The 21,019-nt window shown below is 37.5% G+C and overlaps 1 protein-coding gene across 33 annotated transcripts in view; it reads left to right on the top strand.

Moving 5' to 3' along the window:
- ADGRL2 (adhesion G protein-coupled receptor L2) overlaps positions 1-21,019 on the top strand; it is a 393,964-nt gene that overhangs the window by 244,912 nt on the left and 128,033 nt on the right. For 32 of the 33 annotated variants that reach the window (XM_030032141.2, XM_030032143.2, XM_030032142.2 and 29 more), the window contains one exon: positions 20,761-20,933. In XM_030032141.2, the coding sequence (XP_029888001.1) occupies positions 20,861-20,933 (73 nt within the window). In that variant the 5' untranslated portion in view covers positions 20,761-20,860. Of the gene's footprint in view, positions 1-4,442; positions 4,459-20,760; positions 20,934-21,019 lie in introns of those variants that run through there. The other variant, XM_030032144.2, reaches the window with a different exon arrangement.

Genomic DNA, 21,019 nt, shown 5'->3' with positions numbered 1-21,019 from the left:
TCAAAAAGTTAAGACTTCAGAGAAGAAAATAATTCATTTATAATACAGTTTTGCTTGCTGAGCAAGAAGCATAATAGATGGTACTTAGATGAATTCTGCACTATTTATCTCTGGAAAAATGGTGGCAATCATTTTACTTTAAAATATTTCAGTAAATTTAAAGATGATTTGCTATGATGCTGCTAGGAAATAAACCAGTATGCATGCACATTCCATAAAACAGAAACAGCTCTCCATAACATGCTCTCCTGTAATAAATCTGCCACATAAATTGGTTCAAGAGTTGATTTTGTTTTGTTAGTTTAAACTAACAGAACTTTAAACTTAACATATGTTCAGCCTAACGTGGTCTTAGGGTTTTAGTTTGGATTCTCTTTTTAAACACCAGGAAAGATTTACCATATCTAAAAGAGCAGCAACTCAGTGTCGATTTATTATTTATACTGGCTAATCCTTGCTAATGTGAAAAGTCAGCTTGTTATTGTAACACCAAATGGCCCTCTAAGTAGGGAAACAGTTAAGTAGATCTCCTGTAATAGGTTGTTGTCTAATAAAGAGATTTATGGTATTGGCAAGGGCTATTGTATAGGTATTACCCTCTCACAGCATGATCATGTATTATCTTAACAACTCAGTGCCACATTTATGTTGAGCATTTTCATAACAGGGTAAGAATATTAGCCACAGCAATTACACTCCAATAAGATTATAATGCTAAGATTTACAGAAAATATATAAATGATGTCTTTTGTAGAGATTTTGGTAGGTGCTAGGAGTTGAAAAGTTGCATCATCCTTTTTGCATGGGAAAATACTGATGTATTAGTCATGATGCAGAAAGAGAGGTTTCTTAATTTAATCGTGTTGAGGAATTATGGGGAGGCAATGGACATAATCTTTCTTTACACAGTGTGTCTTTTTCTTTCCCGGTGAGGTAAGGATGTTTCAGAAATTCCATTCAGCGGAGATTGCTGTACAATATGATAATCAACTTTAATTCTGTTGTGAGGATAATACAGCTGGGTTTAAGATACATTTTTTTAACAAAGTTATATTTTGAAGGTAGAACAATGGTAATTTACTTGCTACATTGGAAGAGCCTACTTGAATAAAATCATGTTACTTTGTTTTAGCTGTAGCGTAACACACTGTAGCGTAACACACGTTTTCTGCTTCATTAGCACCAGGTTTTTATGGTGGTAACTTAGATACTTTTAAAAATTACTACAAGCAACAAAAGTGACAATAATGTCATCCTTGTACAGTTTTCATGTAAGTGACATTCAAGCTGTTCCTTAATTCTTAAAATTTTCCATCTGTTTTTTAAAAAAAAACAAAAAAGTGAGACATTAATACTCACTTACTTGACAGAAGGAATGTACCAGTCACATTTAATATAACTAATTATGTTTTATCAATAAAAATACTGATATTTTGAACTGATTGAACAAAATACATTAGGTTATATAGTCATTTACGAATAACTGCATTGAGTAGAACAGCAGTCTGAATGGCAAGGTGTAACAAAATAGCCGCGCATTTTAAGATGATACCTTGAGGTGTAATTCAATAAATACTGGAATAATGAGTGTTTAAACAAACAAAATACCTTCCTTTCCCTGATTTACTGTAACAAAATGATAGTTAGGTCATTCCAAATTAAGAAAATGTATAGGTGGCAATTCTTATTGTAGAAGGAATTTCCAATACATCTTCCATGTGTTGGACACATGCATGGGTAGTATTAGTTAAATTTGTAAGACATGACATTTCCTGGATGTTTTGGATTAATTCTGTGTATAAGACTTCAGGTAGAAAGATCCTGTACCCATCTGTTTTAAATTGTTATTGATTACGAGAAGGCAGAGGAAAAAAGTACCTGGTTTTTTTGACATGTAATATTCCACTTTTGAAAATGTGCTGATAGAAGGTAATGTTGCACACAGATTTAAATGTCTTCTGGTGGATTACTGGAAAATAATTGGGGCTTCAAAACTGCATTAAACAGTGAATATTCAAAACTTCATTATTTTTGTAATCATGTTAGCAATGTATGACTTCATTTGCCATCAGTAACTCATACATCTTGTTTTTACACAACTAGAGCAAAATTCTGGAGCTTTGTCTTTAGTCTTGTCTTCAGAACAAGAATTATGACCTGAAGAATAACATTTTTTATTTTAGAAAAGCTCCTGTAGGTTCTTAGATTGGCTTCACATTTCATTCATTTTGAACTGTGGAAAACGATTGTATCTTTTGTCTGTAAGTAAAAAGAAAACACAAAAGGACGAATGTTACCCCCTGATGAATGTGGAGCTCCAACCGATTTAAGAGCATGAACTGTGACTGCATTGTTGAGGGCAGTGCTTGGCTGTATACCCTGAGAAGAAGCCAGTACTTAGAATAAAAGGGTGAATAGTGCATAAAAATTCAGTAAGAGGTAAAGCGTTTTTATCAATGCTTTAAATATTACAATTATTTATAATTTATTTTAAAACTATTAAAAAGTAGGTTACAGTGGATTTGTTTTATACATATTTATCATTAAAAACATTTTCTAATGTTTTAGAAGACAATTTCTGCGTTTGAAAGAGGAAAATATATGCAGAAATATTCTTATCAAATTGTTAGCCTTATGTGCTCTCCTGACACATTTTTGGGATATGTATATATAACTGTAAGACAAAGATTAACCATTTTTCTTTTTGTACAAATGCCGTAATTGATGGCTTCTTAAAATTAGTATTCTTCCGTTTGCAAGACAATAAATCAGAGCACAAATCCACACTGTAGTCGTTTTAGTGTGCATTGAAAATGAAGCCACACTAAGTCATACTTAACTGCCCACAGACAACTAACCCTGAAGAAGGGATAAGTCTGTCTCCCCCCCCCCCCCCCCCTTTTTTATTATTATTATTTATATCTCTTTGTCTGTTTGGAACAGCAGTGCTGTTATGACTAATAAAGCTTTTGTATTTGGCAAATGAGACGCAAATAATCAGCAGTTCTTGGCTCACAACTGAAAAATCTGCAGAAGTGAGCACATAAAGCCGGTATAACGTTTGAAGTATACCTGTGAATGAAATTCTTCCTTATAATTCTGTCACCTGTACAGAATTCATATATCTTTACTACATCTTCACTTCTAATGGTATTATTTCTGATTATAGTGATATTTACAGCAGTGTTTGGACAGTGGTATGATTGAAAAGTACTGTTTTCAGCCTTCTTCTGAACATACAGTCCCTTAGATCTTTTTTTTTTTTTTAAGATAATAATATAGTGAAATCAGCATCTTTCTATTACCTAATTAATGACCAATTTAAAACTTTGTTTTATTTTAATTAGCTTAATTTTTTGTCCAGCTTTGACTGATCTTTGCATGTGATAGATTGCTGAGATTCTGTAAACAGTAAATTTCTTAGTTCTTGTGTATTTTTTCACAGAAAATCACTCAATATATGAAACAATTATTTAAAACAATTCTTTTTGTTCAATATGGTTTTATATATTAAAAAAATGTTACTGAAGTCCTATATGTTAATTGAAGGAAAGTCAAATAAATGAAAATTTTACAGTAGGTCTGTTGTAAGATAGCCAGTAAATTATTTCTGTTTATATTTTAAATAGATACATAATAACCAATATACCAAATAAAGCTGCAGCATTAACAGATTATTAAAACTAATTGGTAAGGATTTACAAAAAATACGTGAGGCAGTGGGAGAATGTGTTGCTGTTTCAGGGCTATGGTTAAACAGTTGGCACAACTGTGTTCACGACTTGTGCACAGTTGAGAGATACGATTAATATCTCCTCAATCACTTAATTACAGCCATTATTTAAGTTACCTAAAAGAACAACTGTTCAGGTCTTGTACATACAGGAAGTATTAGCTGCTGCTAAACCAACTGAGCAAATATGCTCAGTGGAATTTTATTATGGTTCACAAAAGGTATAAAGAAGTAGCTTTCAGTATTGTGCTCTAAAATTCACTGAAGTCCATCCGACCATTGAACAAGTTGTGTTTTTACTGCAGTATTAGTGAAAAACTGTGAATGCCAATGCGTACGCGATGTTTCCATCAAAAAAAAAAAAAAAAGGGAGCACCTGTCTTACTGTAGGCTTGTGATTTGGAGCTCTTTGGTGACATGGTGTGACATGTAGCTGTTGCCATCCCGCATGCGATGGTGGTCTCTGTCATGGCGGCCACTCGGGTCTGGGAAAGTATGAGTCACCCTGTGCTGCAGGTCCAAATGTGTCGCTAGATTCTTTCAGTTGCTTCATAATAAAACAAAGGCGTAATTAGGGCTAATTTAGCTCATCGTCATGAACCGGAGGTAGTCCCATCTGCCCTTCCCCCTCAAAAATTGCCTGGGATGTAAAAGTGGGATCATTGCGAGACGGAAGGGGGGAGCGATGTGTGCGCTGTCTGCAGATGAAGATCCTCGGAAACCAGGTTTGTCCTTTTTCTGTTATTCACAGTCAAAAAGTCAAAATCTCCATTTTAATGAAGACATTTCAAAGAACAGACGGGCTGAGAAAGATACTGTATTTCTTTACATGCTCCTTCCTCTTAAACATGGAAGAACCCTTAGGCTATAAATTAAAGAGTGTTTTACCCTGGGTAGTTGATCTCAGGCTGCCCAGTAGCAATGAAGAGTTAAAGTTTTAAAACAAAGAGTTGTGCATGGCTTGGTGGTTTTGTGTTTTTCAGTCTGTAGTTATCTAATGTCCCCCTCGTCCCGGTTTTGTCAATATTTTACTTTCACCTCAGAACTATAGCAAGTGGGAGGAAAAGTAACTTGAAAGAACGTAATTATGCCAGAGATGCATTTTCATGTGGGAACCTTTATAATGCCTTCATGTAAATGACATTCACTATGGAAACCATAAGAGCAGTTATGAGCAGAAAGGTTCATCCTGCGCTCCATGGGAAGCACCGCTTTGCTTCTCTCTCTTCCCGGAAAGGGCGCACACGTGCGCCGGCGCTAGGGGAGGCTTCGACCGTCCTCCCTGGCCGGGGCTGCAGGTGAGCGGCGCGGGGACCCTGGGAAGCTTGCAGGAGCGTCTCGAGTAGTGGCGTGTCCGGAGACCGTGCAGTTTTACGAATGCATAGGAAATGGGAGCCACCGTAGAGGGTAGTTGTATTTTGCATTTTTAATTTTTGCATCGTAGGTTGCTCTTTTCTTTTTTTTTTTAACTTGGTGTGCTCTCAGGCGTGCTCGCTGACATTCAGTTTCACTGAAGGCTTACTTCTGGAGGGGAAACCTACAACAGAATAGCTTTAAGATGAAAAAACCCTCAGAGCTGTGTTGACAAACCTTACTGAGCAGTGCAGCACAGTATATGGCACAAAGTACTCTAGTGCATATTTGGAGCAGCGAAATACACCCGCGCAGCAGCCTGGGTCACTGGTGATGCTCGTAGCTTTGCTGGCTGGATTCCAGAGTTGTGGTTCCTAGAGTCCAGGTTTTGTAACCTGGAACAAGAAGAGATGTAGATTTATTTATTTCAAAGGCTTTGTATTTGTAAGCTTTGTTGATGATTCTTATAGAATTTAAAATTGTTCTGCAATTTTTGTTACTATCCCCACCACATTCTTAAAAATTAATTGTCTTGTTGAATAGTGTTTCCCAATCAGCTTGAATTATTGATGTTTTGGTCCTTAGTAGAAGGGCAGTGGTACTTTTCCTCCCATACCACAACCTGTTCAACCCCAGTTTAATGACTTAGATGCCAGTAGCTGTAATAGAATAACAAGATGAAAAAAAATGGTAATTATGGCTTATTGAATGGGGCTCAAAATGAAAAATGGGAAATGGACTTCTGTGTAAATCCAGGTTTTAAGAAATCGGTGCTTTGTGAATGTTGAAGCAGTCGGTACCTGCTGTTTGGAAGTTAGAGCTCTTAGTGGTCATTGCGAGACAAAGAACTTCCTGGAGGGGAATGCAACATGTAGTAGTATATTTAAATATTTGAAAGTATTTAGCTGAATATATTTTTATTCTTGGCTATCTTGAGCCATTTTTAGAGACTGTGTTTTTTATAAATGTTTTTGAAAGCGAATGAAATAATAACAAAAGTTGAACAATAGTAAATGAATGTCGTCTCATGAATGTGTGTATGGTTGAGTACCTGTACGTCTGGCTATTTACTAACACGGTACTTATTAAAAAATACAAAGCATCCAGTTTATCTTGTGATAAAATTGTGAGGCAGATCAGGAGGTGACTTGTGACCTTCAGCCTCGTGACTGAAGAGATACTAAAATAAAACTAACTTCTAGACAGTATGTTGATAACCAGGCAGTGTCAGGTGAAGTGTTCTGTCATGCCTCCGTCTTGTCGCTTCTTATGTGTCCGAGAAGATGGGCCTTTAGGTTGGGTTCTTTTTTTCCTTTCCATTTTTGCCTGTTACTCATCCTTCTATTTTTCTTTTTCTCTTCTTCCAGAAATAAAATCTTAGTTCAGCCCAGTAGTGACCCATAAATAAACTGTACGTTTATTACTGTCACAACCTCTTCGGGACTTGATTTTTAACCAAAAAAATTGCCCAGAATGTGCAATAGATGTGTTGAAATTGTGGTCAGCTTTTTTTAATTATTATTCTGGCACTGTGAAATCATCAGTCATTTATAGAATATGATTACTTGCAGAACAGCAAATGTTTCTAAATAATTGTATGCAGGTAAACATGCAGACACGCATCTCACTGCACATGTGTGCTGGCCCCTCTTCTAACATTTAGTGCCAACGTTATCTTTCTCTGTCTTCACGTTTATTACTGCTTTGACTCGATTTGTGGCTTCTGATGTGGATCGGTGGGCTTTTCATATGGATTAAAAAGCAAATAGCTGCAGTTAGTGTAGCTCACGTTTGTGTCCTGGATAGAAATAAGTGGTGTACATTGGGTGATGAGCGTGTGGCCACTGATCCTGAATGCTGGCAGTCCGCTTGGAGGAAATCAGATTACACTCGGATATTTCATACTAGCAAGTCCTTCCCTTTTTTGTACTGTGCTGCATGTTTTCTGTTCCCTGTTGACTTGCATTCCTTCATTGTCGGTCTTCCTCGGCTCCTTCAATTGCCTCTTTATTTTGCACAGGCTCCCGGACACATCCACCCATGGCACGGCAGGGCGAGCCTGCCCGCACGGCTGCAGCTTTCCTTAGGCCTTCCCTTTTCCATCTGCTTGCTTCCCTTCTACGTCCTACCCAAGGGCTTTCCCACTTCCACTGCACTTGAAACTAGCTGGGGGGATGCCATCTTCCAGATCTGTCTGCTCCCTTGGCTTTTTTCTTTTTTTTTCCTTTTTTTTTTTTTTTTTTTTTCCCTTTCTTCTGGCCTCACGGTATGACTCTCACTGATTTCTGGTGAGTAACTGGCAGTATGGGGGAGTCTACCTGATGATGGTGATTTCATTGTGCATCTGATTTGTAATCTATTGCAGAAGTGCCTGCAATGCAGAAGGCTTGAACATGTTATTTAGTGTTAGAAATTTAGAATATGAAAGTACATAGAGCACCGGTTAAATCGAGGTGGCTTGTTGAGCATGTGTATAACTTGCATGGTTTTGGACAATACGGTATCTTTGGGCAAGCTGTGAAATACGGTGATCTAGGTTAAATTTGGAGTTTTTCAGATTGCTGAATGAGAAGCTGCTAAAACGGCATATGTTTTCTAAACAGGGACAACTTCTCTTAAATTTACCTTCTGTCTGTTGAGCTGTCAGCCACTCTGTCACTGAAGGCTTAAAACTACATTAATGAAAACAAGAGTTTGCTGGATTTCAAAGAAAATGCTATTTTTGTTAAAAATAGCAATCAGACCAAAAGGTTAGACTATCATCAAAGTGTCTGTAAAAATATGCTTAAGACCCATTCCGTTCTTGCTATCACAAGAGAAGATGACTTGTAAATTGCTTTTCATAAAAGTGAGTTTGATTTAGGGTATTAATAAAATCTAAATTTGTGCATTCTTGCTGTGGGGACTGAAGATTTTAATTTAGTGAAATGCCAGAACAATTTTTTTGTGCTCAGTTTGATGAGTGTTATGTGAGAATTCCATCTTACTAAATTAGGGCAGACATATATATTACACTGTTTACAAACTGTTATGATTAAAACCTGTTAAATTTCATATTTAATATTCAGTCATCTTTGAGCAAAAAAGTCACCTCATTTTCGTCTCAGCGCTGTTGAATTCTTGTGTTAAAATAGATTAAATTGCAAATGTTAATCTGAATAACTGTGGAAAGTTGTGACCTGGATTTGAAATAGCCATGAGACTACTACAGCAGCAGTAAATCTTCAAGAACGTGTAAGGCTAGCACATGGCAGGGGATATGTCTGATGTGAGAATTAGAGTGCGGGTGGAGGAATAGCCTGAAAACAAAGTCTTGTGCCAATATCATGTTTTCCTATTCTAAAAGAAAAAAAGTAAGAATTTGTCACTTTAATATAAAGCTGTGTTTTTACAGGCAGCACACAGTAACTTAAAAAAATCTGATTTTAAAATGGTAATCTAAAATTGAAGCTGTATGTAAGAAAGACTGTTCGTGGCACTGAGGCATCTGGGTTCTTAATCCCCATGTGCTTCCTCCGGCGACAGCGATTCCGATCTTTGAAATATGTATGGGAATTGCAGGTGCAGACTTCAGCCTAAAAAACCCGTCAGTCAGAGGAAAAAGTAGATGCTAAATATACTTACCTTTTGTCTTAAGCTTTTTCCTTCTGTCCTTAAATGACTGTTTTTTTTCTCGGCTAAGCCTGGCTTCAGCCCTAGTTCTGGGTACTTTAGAGCCTGATAGCATCAAAAGGTCCTGAGTGTTAGTTGTCAAGCACTGGCATTGCTGGAATCTTTTATTATCTTGCTGCTTTGATTTTCTTCATCTCTCTTACAACATGTCAAATAAGAATGTAGGCGATGTCAGGAGAATATGATAATAGTAATTTTTAAAGCAATGTTTAGACTTAAAAAATAATGTTAAAACAATCACGTTTAAGCAATTCATAATGGAAAAATCAGGGGAAATTAATTGCTAATTAAAAAAAAAGTAGATTAAATATTTTCTACATGCTTATTTGATCCAGTTTGCTGTTCTCTTATATCTCTGGATATTTTTGATACAAATTTCTTTTTGCATAAAAGAAAGAAATGAGCTTGCAGATACTGATCCACATGTGTCCACAAAATAAAATTATCTTGGAGTGCTATACAAAGGTATTATAAGTGTTATAATATCTATTATTGCAAAGTTGACTATTAATTCTTTTCAGTTTCTAAAAAATACTAAGATTGTAGGGCTTACTAAGTAAGAGCCTGAAATGCTTTACCTCTCCATTTTTTAAAAGCATTTTAAAAACTGCTTTACAATAAAATGGTAATACCAGCTAGAATATGACTTTGTTGGCTTTATTCACTACAGAGAAGGGGTGATTGGCAGGCTCTGGCATTCGGCTGTCCGCGGCTGAACTGCAGGGCTTGAGTTGCGTTGGCAGGGCTGTGCGTAAAAGTTTGTGCCGTGTTTGCCAACTGTGTTCTTGGCTCAAGCTGATGTTACACGTCTCTCGACTCCAAAGCTCGCTCATTTGCCAAATTCTACCTAAAAATGTGTGCTGGAATTCCTAATTAAATAAAACCCTTGATATTTATTTTATGCCTTGGAAAGGCACGCATTCTTTCACAGTAGATGCTGCTTTGGTAGAAATACAAATAAAAATTAAAAAAGCCCAAGGTGGATTAAAAAGCTGTAACTGGTATTAGGAGAGAAATTGTCTCTTCCAAACAGATTAGTAGCTTCAGTTTCTTTTAGGTATTGAAATTGTGGGACTTTACCAGGTTCTTACCTGAAATTCTTTGCATACATACATTTTTTGTTTATTTTTCAAGTATTTTGAAAATTGTTCCACTACAAATGATAATTGCAGTCAGTATATAATTTCATTGTTTTTTTCCCTGCTATATAGCAATATAACTACCTTATTGTTGCCGTAAGCTAAAGTTACCAGTTGAATGATAAAGGTATAATTTATGCCAAACCAGTCTAGAAGCTTTTTCAGAAGACTGATAGCAACTGCTTTTATACATATTGCTATGTAAAATGCTTATTAATGTTAGCAGATGTTGCACTTTAATCCCCCAGAATGATTGTTTGGTAGCAGCAGGAGATTTATTAAGCTCGAGTTGTGTGAAATTGTGTGTGCATAAGCTGCTATTTAGATTGTAAAAATGCCATTGAAAACTGTTAAAAAGTTCTAACTGTAATTGGCAGAGAGGTATTAGCTGTTCTAAAAGAAGTATATGTGTACCATTGGCCCTTGTGCTGTAACCTCTTTATCATTTATCTTCTTGTATTAATGTCACTGAATTATTAATTCATGAGCAGGGTTGGATAGGGTGAAGGCACTATTTAAATGTGTGGCACATGTATCCTTATCGCTGGAGACATGAAAAGAGTCATTTTGTGTTATCTATAAAATGGAAAGGACATTTAAAATTTCATTTACGGTAATCCACTTTACTTCCCAGTAAAACACCTAGATTATTGCTACTATAGTATAATGTTTTTATTAAAATTTTGTAATCTTTCCACTCAGTTCACTTATAAATATTGTTGATAGACAAATATAGACTTAGTTTTTTTCTTTTTAGTTGCACATACAGTTCATGAACTGCAGCAGAACATAGGAGGGGCAGGTTTTTTATAAAAAAAAAATTTCTCTTTAATTTCTGGTAAAAGAATACAAAATAAAAGCCATTAAGTATTTGTAATCGTGAAAGGCTAAATAAATTATCATTTAAAATCATAACGTAACCTAATTAAAGAAAAATGCGATTTTTTCCAAAGTAGCAGTGTCGTTGTCACATTTTGCTACCAGGACCTATATTATTTAAAAGAAATTGTAAATGCATGACACAGAGTTCTTGGTCTGCTTGATGAAACCACAGAATATCATCAGAGGTCATGTTGCTGAAAAGAAAGGTGTTAAAAATGTTATCTTAAATTTCATCCGTGCTGTATGGATGATTTAAAAAATATTAAAATGTATGGGAAATGTAATGTTTTCAGTCACTCCAGTGAAAAGAGTTCATACTTTTGAGTACTTTAAAAAGTATTCATTCTTTTTTAAAATTCTTTGAATGAAAGCAATTTAGGGATACTTTGTCCTCAAGTGCTCACTGTGGCTGGCGTGGCAGTGCTGGAGATAACCCATATTCCATTTTGTTTAATAGTTAGAAGATATCACTTCACACTTGCCTTTTCACGGTGCATGGAAAAGGCCTTCACTGTTTCCACAATACATCTTTTTTTTTTTTTCCTTTCTTTTTTTTTTCTGTCTCCCCCGACCCCTAAGGAAGAGAAAATACTGTGTAGGATGCTAAGGAGAAGAGTTTTAAACAGTGGTACATGCAAGTAGAAGGAGCCTTTCTGCTGAATTGTAATTTAGAGCTCTTTTTGCTCATAATTTCTCCAGATGTAATCATTATAGTTTTCTGACTTAGCCTTTCTACAAAAAGAATAAAAAATGAACTGAAATAGTTTTCTATTTTTCTATTACAGTTTGAATAAATAAGAAAGCCCACAGTTCACCCCAATTAAAGGAGTGGTACAGTTCTGATGAATGACTGGTAGTCATTTGGCTGTCTTGCAGAGTTAAGAATAGTCACCTGAATGTTCATTCCTTATTAAATTGTACAAGAAAATACTTTTAACTATAGTTGCACCATTAGATGCCTAGGCAACTCGTACATCTTTACGGAGCCCATCATCCAGTAACAGAAGTGAATTCTTTGTTTTGTTGCAGAATCAGGCCTTTTCTGAATAGATACTGAAGATTTATTTGCCATATTTATTGCCTATGTTTTGCACATTCTTGATGATGTGCAAGCAATAGTAACATAATTCGGTCATATATTTGTGTAGGTGCAAGGAAGAGAGTTAGTGCTGTCTGTGCAGTACTGTCATATGTGGCTTCTCACCCTTGAGTTCTTGTTTTCACCATGAACGTGTGTTATGAGAAAAACCAGTTATGAGGGAAGAAAAACAGAGAGTTTGTTGATTTTTATTTCATGATTTTTGAGTTTTCAGCCTTCTAAGTGCTACTGGTATGTAAAATTGGTGAACCTGAAAGATGCGTCTTCTGTCAATGCATGTTTCTTTTTTTGTACTTAATATACATGCCAAAGTCCTCCAAAGGGTTGGGTAAATTCAGTGAAGTTTCTACCTGTAAGTCACACTTACCTAGAGAATCTCCTGTGTGCTTAGAAAGTAGTTAAAGACCATTCTTAGTTGATTATTCTTTCAAAGGTCTCCATCATTTCTTCCCTTCTTCTGTTGTCAAAATTACACATTTTGATGTGGCTCATGGCTGAGTGTGGGGTGGTGGCACACAGCACTTCTCAGGTTTCTCTGCAAGATGTCATCCACTACCTTTTCATAACTAAATGGTTTGTGAATGGTTTGGAAGTACAGCTTTATGGAATTACTCTTAGAAGTTTGTTGTTGTTGGGTTTTAGTGGAACTAAAATGTGGTCTTCTGAAGCTCCTGACTATCAGGCTCCTGGTAAGAAAATACTACTCTCTGATCACTGTAATATTAATTGTGCTTCAGGAAAAGAAACAAAACTAGTAATAACTTAAGAAAGGGTTATTTGAAAGAAGAAAAACAAAAATGCTTAAGTACAGCATGTTTTAAAACATAATTAAAAAGCATGAATTATTGAAATGGTCTTTCATAAAATGCATTACTGTGATGCTATGGTAAATTTTAATACTTGAAGGTATGATGGAAGAAGAGGTATTTAAAAATACCTTTCTTCTGCTGTCTCTCTATTTAGTCACAGGTTTTTCACATTTCTTTGCATGTTCATTTGATGTATTTTATTCTAGATTACTTCATTGCTCCCAAGAAATCCCTTTTGGTAATATTGATAACTTAATATATGACAGATTTTGGTCATTATTATTTCATTTAGTGGTCATATGTATAGACCAAGATGGAATCTGAATATTGATTCACTGAATGGCTGGTAACAATGATTTATGAGTCAAGGATTCAGTGTAGTGAGCCAAACACAGTAGAGATTACATCTTATGTGCCACCATTGATTTTGTTTCTGATTTCACTGCACAATGATTAGGCCATGGTCTCACAGATGTTAACATTAGAACCATATTCCTCTCTAAGCAAAAGGTATGCCACAAATTACACTCAGTGCATTGTGTGTATATGTTTGTGCCTTCTGCTTCTGATTTTTTAAAAATGATAAATATTTTTCTGTTACTTTTTCAAGAGTTGGTATTTCTCTGGTAACAACAAAGGTTTTTGGTAGAATTTTTAAAAATAATCAAAAGTGACTTTGCTGCCCACACAAGCTTGTTCTTGAAACTTGAACCGCATCATTTATATTGAACACAGACCACATACATTGATCTTAAATACAACCGATAGAAAGTGGGATGCTTTAAAAAGGATGCTAAAACAGCACCCTCATGAATCTTTTTGATAATATTCCTTGGCACATGCCTAGAAAAGAAGACCTCAGTGCGGTAGTTTCCAGGGGATTGGTGCTACCAAACTGAGGTTTGTCCTTGAATACCAGATGCCGAGGCTGCACCACAGCCTCCCCCGACCGCGGTTCAGGTTGCAGGTCCAGTGTACTGGGGCTATGCAGCCCTCATTAACCCAGTTATAGCATGGGTAAAAGTGCTGTAAATGCACGGGTAAAAATGTGTTCTTGTCTGCTCTTGCCTGTAACTTGATTTTATTTTGGAAGTTAGTAGCTTGTGGGGGTTTTGCTGGTAGGCTCTGTGCTGGTCTAATGAGGTTGTCTTGCTTCAGCGTGTCAGCTGTGAAGGGCATAGCTGAACTCGTGTCCCTGCGTAAGCCCAGTGATGAGCGGTGATAAAGCAGAGCGGGTGCGTTGAAATCCTTGCAGTCAGCTAGAGAAACGCCACATCGCTGCACAGGTACGGACACGTCTGACCACAGTCCCAGGACTTCGTTCTGTTTGTTTTGTTTTTCAGTCTACTTCCACTTCAAACAAGTCCTCGGCTGTGAAAAACACTGGATGGGAGGAAAAAAAAGAGATCAGCTAAGTGGCATAACAGCTTTGAGAAATACAGGCCTTTGCAAAGCCTTGTCAAGGCTGTCAACAAACAGTTTACTGTCTTACAAGACTGCAGTGTCTTTGGTTGACGTTAGTCTGGTGATTTTTTTTTTTTTCCTTGAGGGAAAGGAATGATATCTTCTAATATAAATAGATTATTTTGAGGATTTCTCTTCTGTGAGAAGTTTGAAAAGCCTTTGAATTTTCTTCAGCTGTTACGATTGCTTGTTTTGGTTTGTCATATGGTTCTCGGTGTTTTTTATAGCTACTCATTATTTTCTTGTTTATTTTTGATGTTCATAAAATCTGTCCTACGTAGGTTTGAAAATGAGAGCTATTTGTTTTGCAGTTTAATGAAGAGAATGGCAAACAGCCTCAGACTGTGCCTCTGGTGTCCAAAGTGATCAGCATATTTAACATGCTCAGCGTGACACTAAGATATTACAGCCAATAACGGTTGTAATTGACTTACAGCATCCCTTTCCTTCCCCCTCTTCTTTGGATGCTGGGGATGTATCTTTGAGACCCCAGGAAGATGCAGTGACATGGAGGGCAGAAGCGTTAGAAAGGTTTTACCTGCACTGTTTGAGTGAAGGTGGTCTGATGTAGCGGCACGGTGTCGATTCAGGTGAAATACAGGGAATTTGCAATGAGGATTGAGTGACACCTCCCACCCCCACCCCCCGGATTCTGAGCATTTAGCAAAGGCAAAAAAAAGAAATTCAGACTTGGCAAAAGGAGAGTGCCTGGAGCCAAAAAAAAGCCATTCTTATTAGCGCTAGCAAAGGTTTACTTTGCTGGCTTATTGAATGAAAACTCCCTAGAGTGTCCAGGCTTTATCCTGTGTTAACAAGAAGGGGCAAAGCTGGCTTGTTGGGAAGGGAGCGGCGTGTAACTTGCCTGTAAAACACAAGAGTGAGGCCAAGCCAAACTGGAGTGCTGATGAGAAAGGAGAATCTTCATCTTTTCCCCTCAAATCCTATTTATTTTCCCTGTGAATGATTGCGGTAGACCACTGAGCTGCTGTAGACTGATGGACTAAATTGTGATGTTGCACTGTTGAAATAGCGTCAGTGCACTGTTCAGTGTCATGTCTTGCATAGGTGGGTGTGGTATTTTGAATGATCTGCTGCACTGATGAGCTGGGAACCCAGGCTGGTGTGGGGTGGGCATTTCTGTGGTCATTCTCAATTCAGGGTACACGTTTATTGCGCACTATTTTGGGCAGTCCTCAAGCACGGGTGTGTTACTTCAGAGCACAGCGCAGCTAAATGCATTGAAGTAATTTTTTTTGTTGCAAGATTGGATGACCTTGGTCAAGTCTTGTTCTTACGGTATTATTCCCTTTCCTGATACTGTATTCCTTCCATGCAACTTGGGAAGAGATGTTTTGGGTTAGAAATCCAGTGTTCAAGGTGACAATTAGTAGGGACTGTTGAATACAGAATTGAAGGTAAGACTCTCTGGTACATTTTAAGCATTGAATTGCTTTTAATGGAAAATAAGTCTTTGTTAACCAATTTTAGATGGAGCAGAGCTAGCCTTTCCTTTCTTCTTGCAATATGCAACTTGTTTAATTGGAACAGATCAGGCATTGATTGTTTACCATAGGTAGTAGAAGGATGCTAACTAAATCAGCATGGGGTCTTGCTTGTCTTCAGGTTTTTTTGTAAGATCTTGTAAATTTGAAGATTTTCTACAATCTGGTACTGTAGCACTAATGCAAAGTTATTAATGTAAGTCAATTTTTGAATAACCGTATTGAAGACTTAGGAATAACTTATATTGGATGCATCTGAAGATATGTTCAGTGTTGAAAACTAGAGCTGGGTCTCACTGCAGATACGTATAAAACTGTAGCTCTTAGACCATAAACAGTATTAGTCTCATTCTAGTATTTTACTAATGTGGCTTAGACAGTTTTACTAATCACACTGCACTAATTAAATTCTTATGTTACAGATTATAGGAAGTTTAACTTTTTTTTTTTTTTAAATTGGGAAAGCCTCATGGTGGGAAAGCACGTGGACGCATGATTTCTCAGGAGACTAAGTAGTCTATTATATTGTATGAATATATATCTACTCACCCTTGCCTCCTCTTCCCCCTCCTTTCCTCTGCAGAGTGTCTCAGATATATTACAGAATTACTTAGTTTCATAAACTGGGTTATGAAAGGCAGTGGGGGTGCTGCATGTGTGGCAAGGTAGGTCATACAGGATTTATAAGAAGGACTGCCTGGGTCCTGCTAGTTCCTCGGCACATATAAGCTGTGCAGCTATGGCTGATATTCCTTACCTCTCAGTGCCTCATCATCTGTAAAGCTAGTGTAAATTTTATTTCTGTAATAGGGATGTTAAAGCTTGACTAAGGTTGCAAGCACTTCGCGGTGTTTCTACGACGATTTGGAAAATTAAGCATTATATTATAAAATACGTCAGTGTTAGTCTGAAAGACTTCCAGCTAAAGAAAAACATCCTTGCTTAGCTGGAAAGATCTCTGCGTTCCCCTCTGTCTTAATTGCCTGAAAATCTGGACGGAACAGGAGGGAAAAGGCAGCTCTTGAGCATGCTGTGTCAGTTGTCCGGAAGCTCTTAAAAGACCCTTTTTTGGCTTTTGAAAATAAAACCTTGGGAAGGTTAAACAGAGTAGAGTTGGGACGTGTCAGTCCTTTAGAGGTCTTTCTCTTCAAAGATGAAAGCATTTCAAGGAGCATGCTTGGAGCAGCTTTCTCTTATCTCTGGGGTGCTCTTGAGCAATGTTGCGGAGAGAGGCATGGCCAAGAGTGGCACGTATTCTGCGGCGGTCGTGTTCTGTCTGTAAGAAGTTTCAAAAGTACAGAAGAACAAGGAAGCAAGGCAGGGGCACTAAGATATTCGGGACTTGGAGCACAGCTTGTGAATACGATATGAAGAGATGCCCAATACTTTTGCAGTGTACAGGTTTGAACATTAACATTTCCATTACTGATCCAGTCGTCTTCAACAGCACATATGTGAAGAAACTTAACAAGGTGAACCGCTCTTGTTTCCAGCAGAGGGTTGGTTTTTTTTTTTCAGTGGGAGACTGCAGTATGGCCCAGAGGTAGGGATTTAAGTTACAACTGAAATTTTCTGGCCGGCTTTTATTGCACTCTGAAATGCAAGCAACCTTTTGCTCTAGGGAGTTTCTCTCTGCCCCACCCACAAGCCCAAGCAGTCAGTGATCCAGGGAAAAGGTTTATTAACGTCTGAAGGGAAATAAGTTATTTGCGCAGGACAGCCACTCGCCGTGGTCTCCTTTTGCTGTTTACAAAGAAGTAACTTAATATGTCTTTTCCTGGTCCTCCTTGTTTGGTTTGGGATTTGTTGTTGTTGTGAGATGCCACTGACAGTCGCTGTATCGCTGATAGATGGATGGTCAGAAGGATGCGGCTGACAGCAGTGTCTATAGCCAGAGTGTTCTCTGGCTCCAGCTCATGTCTGGGTACCTTTTTCAGGATTAGCTTTTGTTATGTTGATGAATAGCTGGTTCAGAACTGCACCATTCTTCTACTTGGAGCCACACAGAATTTCTCAAATATAGAGGTTGCATTAAAAATTGTTCACTGTGAAGCTGTTAGTTTTTATCCAAAAGAAAAGAAAGAAGCAAACCCAAACCCTATTGCATCAGTTTTCAAACACTGCTTAATTTTTTCCTGCTTTTTTAGAAAAACATGTGTTACTAATAATCCGGTAGGGGCTGGTTAGTTTATTTTAAATTCTTTTTGCAGCAGTACACTGAGTTAAATTCTATGTCTGTAGGCTACAGCAATCTAGAGAGAACAATATATTGCACAAAGCATTTAAATTTGTCCTTAAAATATTTTGCATTTATGCTTAGTTGAATAGTTTCTGCTGGTTTTAGTATCACAGAAACATCAACAACCTTTCAGAAGCTGTGATTTCTTATTAAAATAGTTAAAATAAGTCAGTTTACAAGGTCAGGAACTCTTACTCGATTTTAAAAAAAAAAAAGTCTCTGCCATAAATTTTGCAGCTATTTCCTAGAGAGATGTTGGGTACCCCAAGTGGTGCTTTGATTGTAGTTTTTAACACAACCTCCACCCCCCCACCCCCCCAATTTAGAAAAAGCCCACAGGGAAGTGATGAGTTTAAGGATGATAAAGCACAGGTGTGCTGCTATCCACTTGAAAATGAAGGGAAACGTCTCAAAATCTGTGTGTGCAGTGATATGTTATGGAAATAATGATAAAACTTGAGTCTCAGGAAGTCAAAATCTTCTGGACAGACTGGGAGCAATCAGAAGGCTGACTTAATTTCACTTTTATCCATTATTGTTCCTCATCTATTCTCTTGGATTATTCTGATTGCTTACTGAAATTATGCTGATTAGTCTGTAGTGTCTGTGAAATAGTTTTATGATTTTTCCTTTGGGTGCTGCAGGTAAAAAATTAATCCAAGCTCTTCCCAAGCTTTTAGCTGAACTATCTCCAGGGGTTTTTTTGGATATATCATGGTGGCAATTTTTTCTTCTTTGCTCAGCAGGAGCTCCTTTGCAATTGTAATTTCTGCTGAACGTAGTGCATCCTTTGTGGATTTTTAGATGTATTTTTTTTTTAGTTGCAAAATACTCTCAGCCCAGTGTGAAAGATCTAGAGATACAATATGACTGTCTCTTCATAACTGCTTCTGGGTTGTCCTGTAGCAGCTGGTGTATCACCATCTAAATTGAGGGCACATCTTTTACCTCTAGGCACATGGGTCTGTGCCAGGCAGAGCCACACTCTGCCTGTCCTGCGCTGAAGCACTCCCTTTGCTATCGCATGCTCTTTGTTGAAATGTGTGCGGATAAAAGCGCCTGTGATTGAAGAGCACCTGTCTGTAGTTGGAAATTGGAAAAAGGGTTTGTTTTTATGTATAAATAAACATAAAATCAGTTGGCCTCAGATGTCAGTTGTCTTTCATTTCCCTGTGTGAGAAATCACAAGCATGCTTGTGTTGTGTGAGAGGGATGCCTACACTGAAGTGGCATCACTCCTCTTAAAGAGGAGCCAAGTAAAGAAGCCTACTTGGCTATTTAATAGTCTCCTGTTCTGCCACAGTCGCATTGCCTTCACTGAGAGCCAGAGAAATTGTTCCATAATGTTTTCTGTTAATTCCCGTCTTTCTCTCCTGAGGGAAAAAAGTGAGTGTCAGTCTTGTTGCTGTCTGTGTGCTCAGGGAACAAACTTATCATTGATTAATATTAACATTGACTAATACAAAAGGAGTTACACTTTCTACTTCTGAAAATGATCTACAGTTCATAGAATTTCTTTGTCTGGCGTTTTGTGCTCTTCATCCTTTCCAGTTCTCCTCGCCAAAAGGGTAAATGTATTTTTAAAGCCCTCAACATGCTCCAGTACTATTAAGACTCGTAAGTGGCCCTTGGATCCTGCCACTTAAATTTTTACATAGTCTTTGTTATATGTTTTATAAGTAATGTTAATTTCAGATACCTCAGAAATGCATCCACACAGTTCTGTCCATTGGTCTTGGAGAGACCAGACTCAGCTCTCTGGATCTGTAATTGCCGCAGCGTTCAGAGAGTCATTCTTCCAGAGTTGTTTCATATATCTGTAATATATAGAGCCAGCTTTGTAGTTAAAAATAATTTTTTTTTATATGGATGTTAATTTTTCTCTAGCTTCCCAAACTCTAATAGTCGGGGCTGAAGCATGATCTAGCTTCATACAGTGAGATATGGAAGAGGATGTACATAGTTACTCAGTTGACTGGCGAAAGAACGAAGTCATTAGTGAAAGGGAGCACTCTGCTGTCAAGTCTTCTATCACAGCTACTGCATTCTATCACTGTAATTATATTTTTCAAATGCAAATGATAGCTTTAAGAATTCTTCCTTTGGTACATCGTTTACAGGAGCAGTTCGGTTCATATTTCTCAGTTGGAGACAAATCTTGTCAGATGCTAAGGACAGGAGAGTCTCATCCGTTATGTTTATTCCCTTTTCTCTGAAGGTGTTTATTGGGTAGAAATACAGCAAACTGTAGAGTCATATGAAGAGGCTTCCTCACCAGAGTATTTTGTTGGCAAAGTTGCTGTTGCTGCTTGTCATCCAAGGAGAGCGACCTATGTATAGCATGAAGGGAACGCTGGAGCTGTGGCAGGGAGGAGACCCACAGAGCCTTACTGTTGAGCGGTGTTACTCCGTTGTTCTCAGCTACTCCATGTTTCGAATCCCTTAGAAATATGGCAGTGCCCTAGATTTAGTTTTATTGTTGTTCTTTGAGGTAGAGAAATGCAGGTTGTGTCAGATTTGGGGAGGAGGAAAAGCTTAGCCTAGTCATCTGCACATCCGATTTCTTATACTCCGTGAAAGCGTTCCTTTTTTTTTTTTTTCATGTGTCTTAGTGCAAGTACATCAATAACATTCGTACTTTCAACTTTAACATGTATCATTATTTGGCATTCTGTTTAATGATCACTGACCTTGAGAGATTACATCCCACAAACCTGCCAAATTCCCAGCTACAGTACAGGTGTACTGTCAGTTTTTATTAAAAATTTCTGTCTTCATGTCAAGTAAGATTTGGTATTCCATATTATTGGTGTTCAGCTATTGATGGATTTTTTTTCTCCTTTTCTTCCAAATCCTCTGCGTCTCCAGGTATGAAGATGAATAATGCAGACCACTGGTTTCGATGATGCTGGGCTTTTATAACTGGATTCATTAAGGAATACAAAGAAAATTCTTGCAGGGATCAATAATGGTGTCTTCTGGCTGCAGAATGCAAAGTTTTTGGTTTCTGCTCATTATCAGCTTCCTGCAGTGTACTGAAGGTAAGCTTTAGTTTATTTTTTACTTGAGTTTGCAGATGAGATGAATGGTCTGTACAATTAATTTCTGTTAGATGACTCGAAGTTTT

This window comes from Aquila chrysaetos, chromosome 12, assembly GCF_900496995.4.
Source record: "Aquila chrysaetos chrysaetos chromosome 12, bAquChr1.4, whole genome shotgun sequence".
Classification (NCBI taxonomy): Eukaryota; Metazoa; Chordata; class Aves; order Accipitriformes; family Accipitridae; genus Aquila; species Aquila chrysaetos.
The sequence above is the reverse complement of the archived record's forward strand: the minus strand, read 5'-3'. Positions and strand labels throughout refer to the sequence as shown.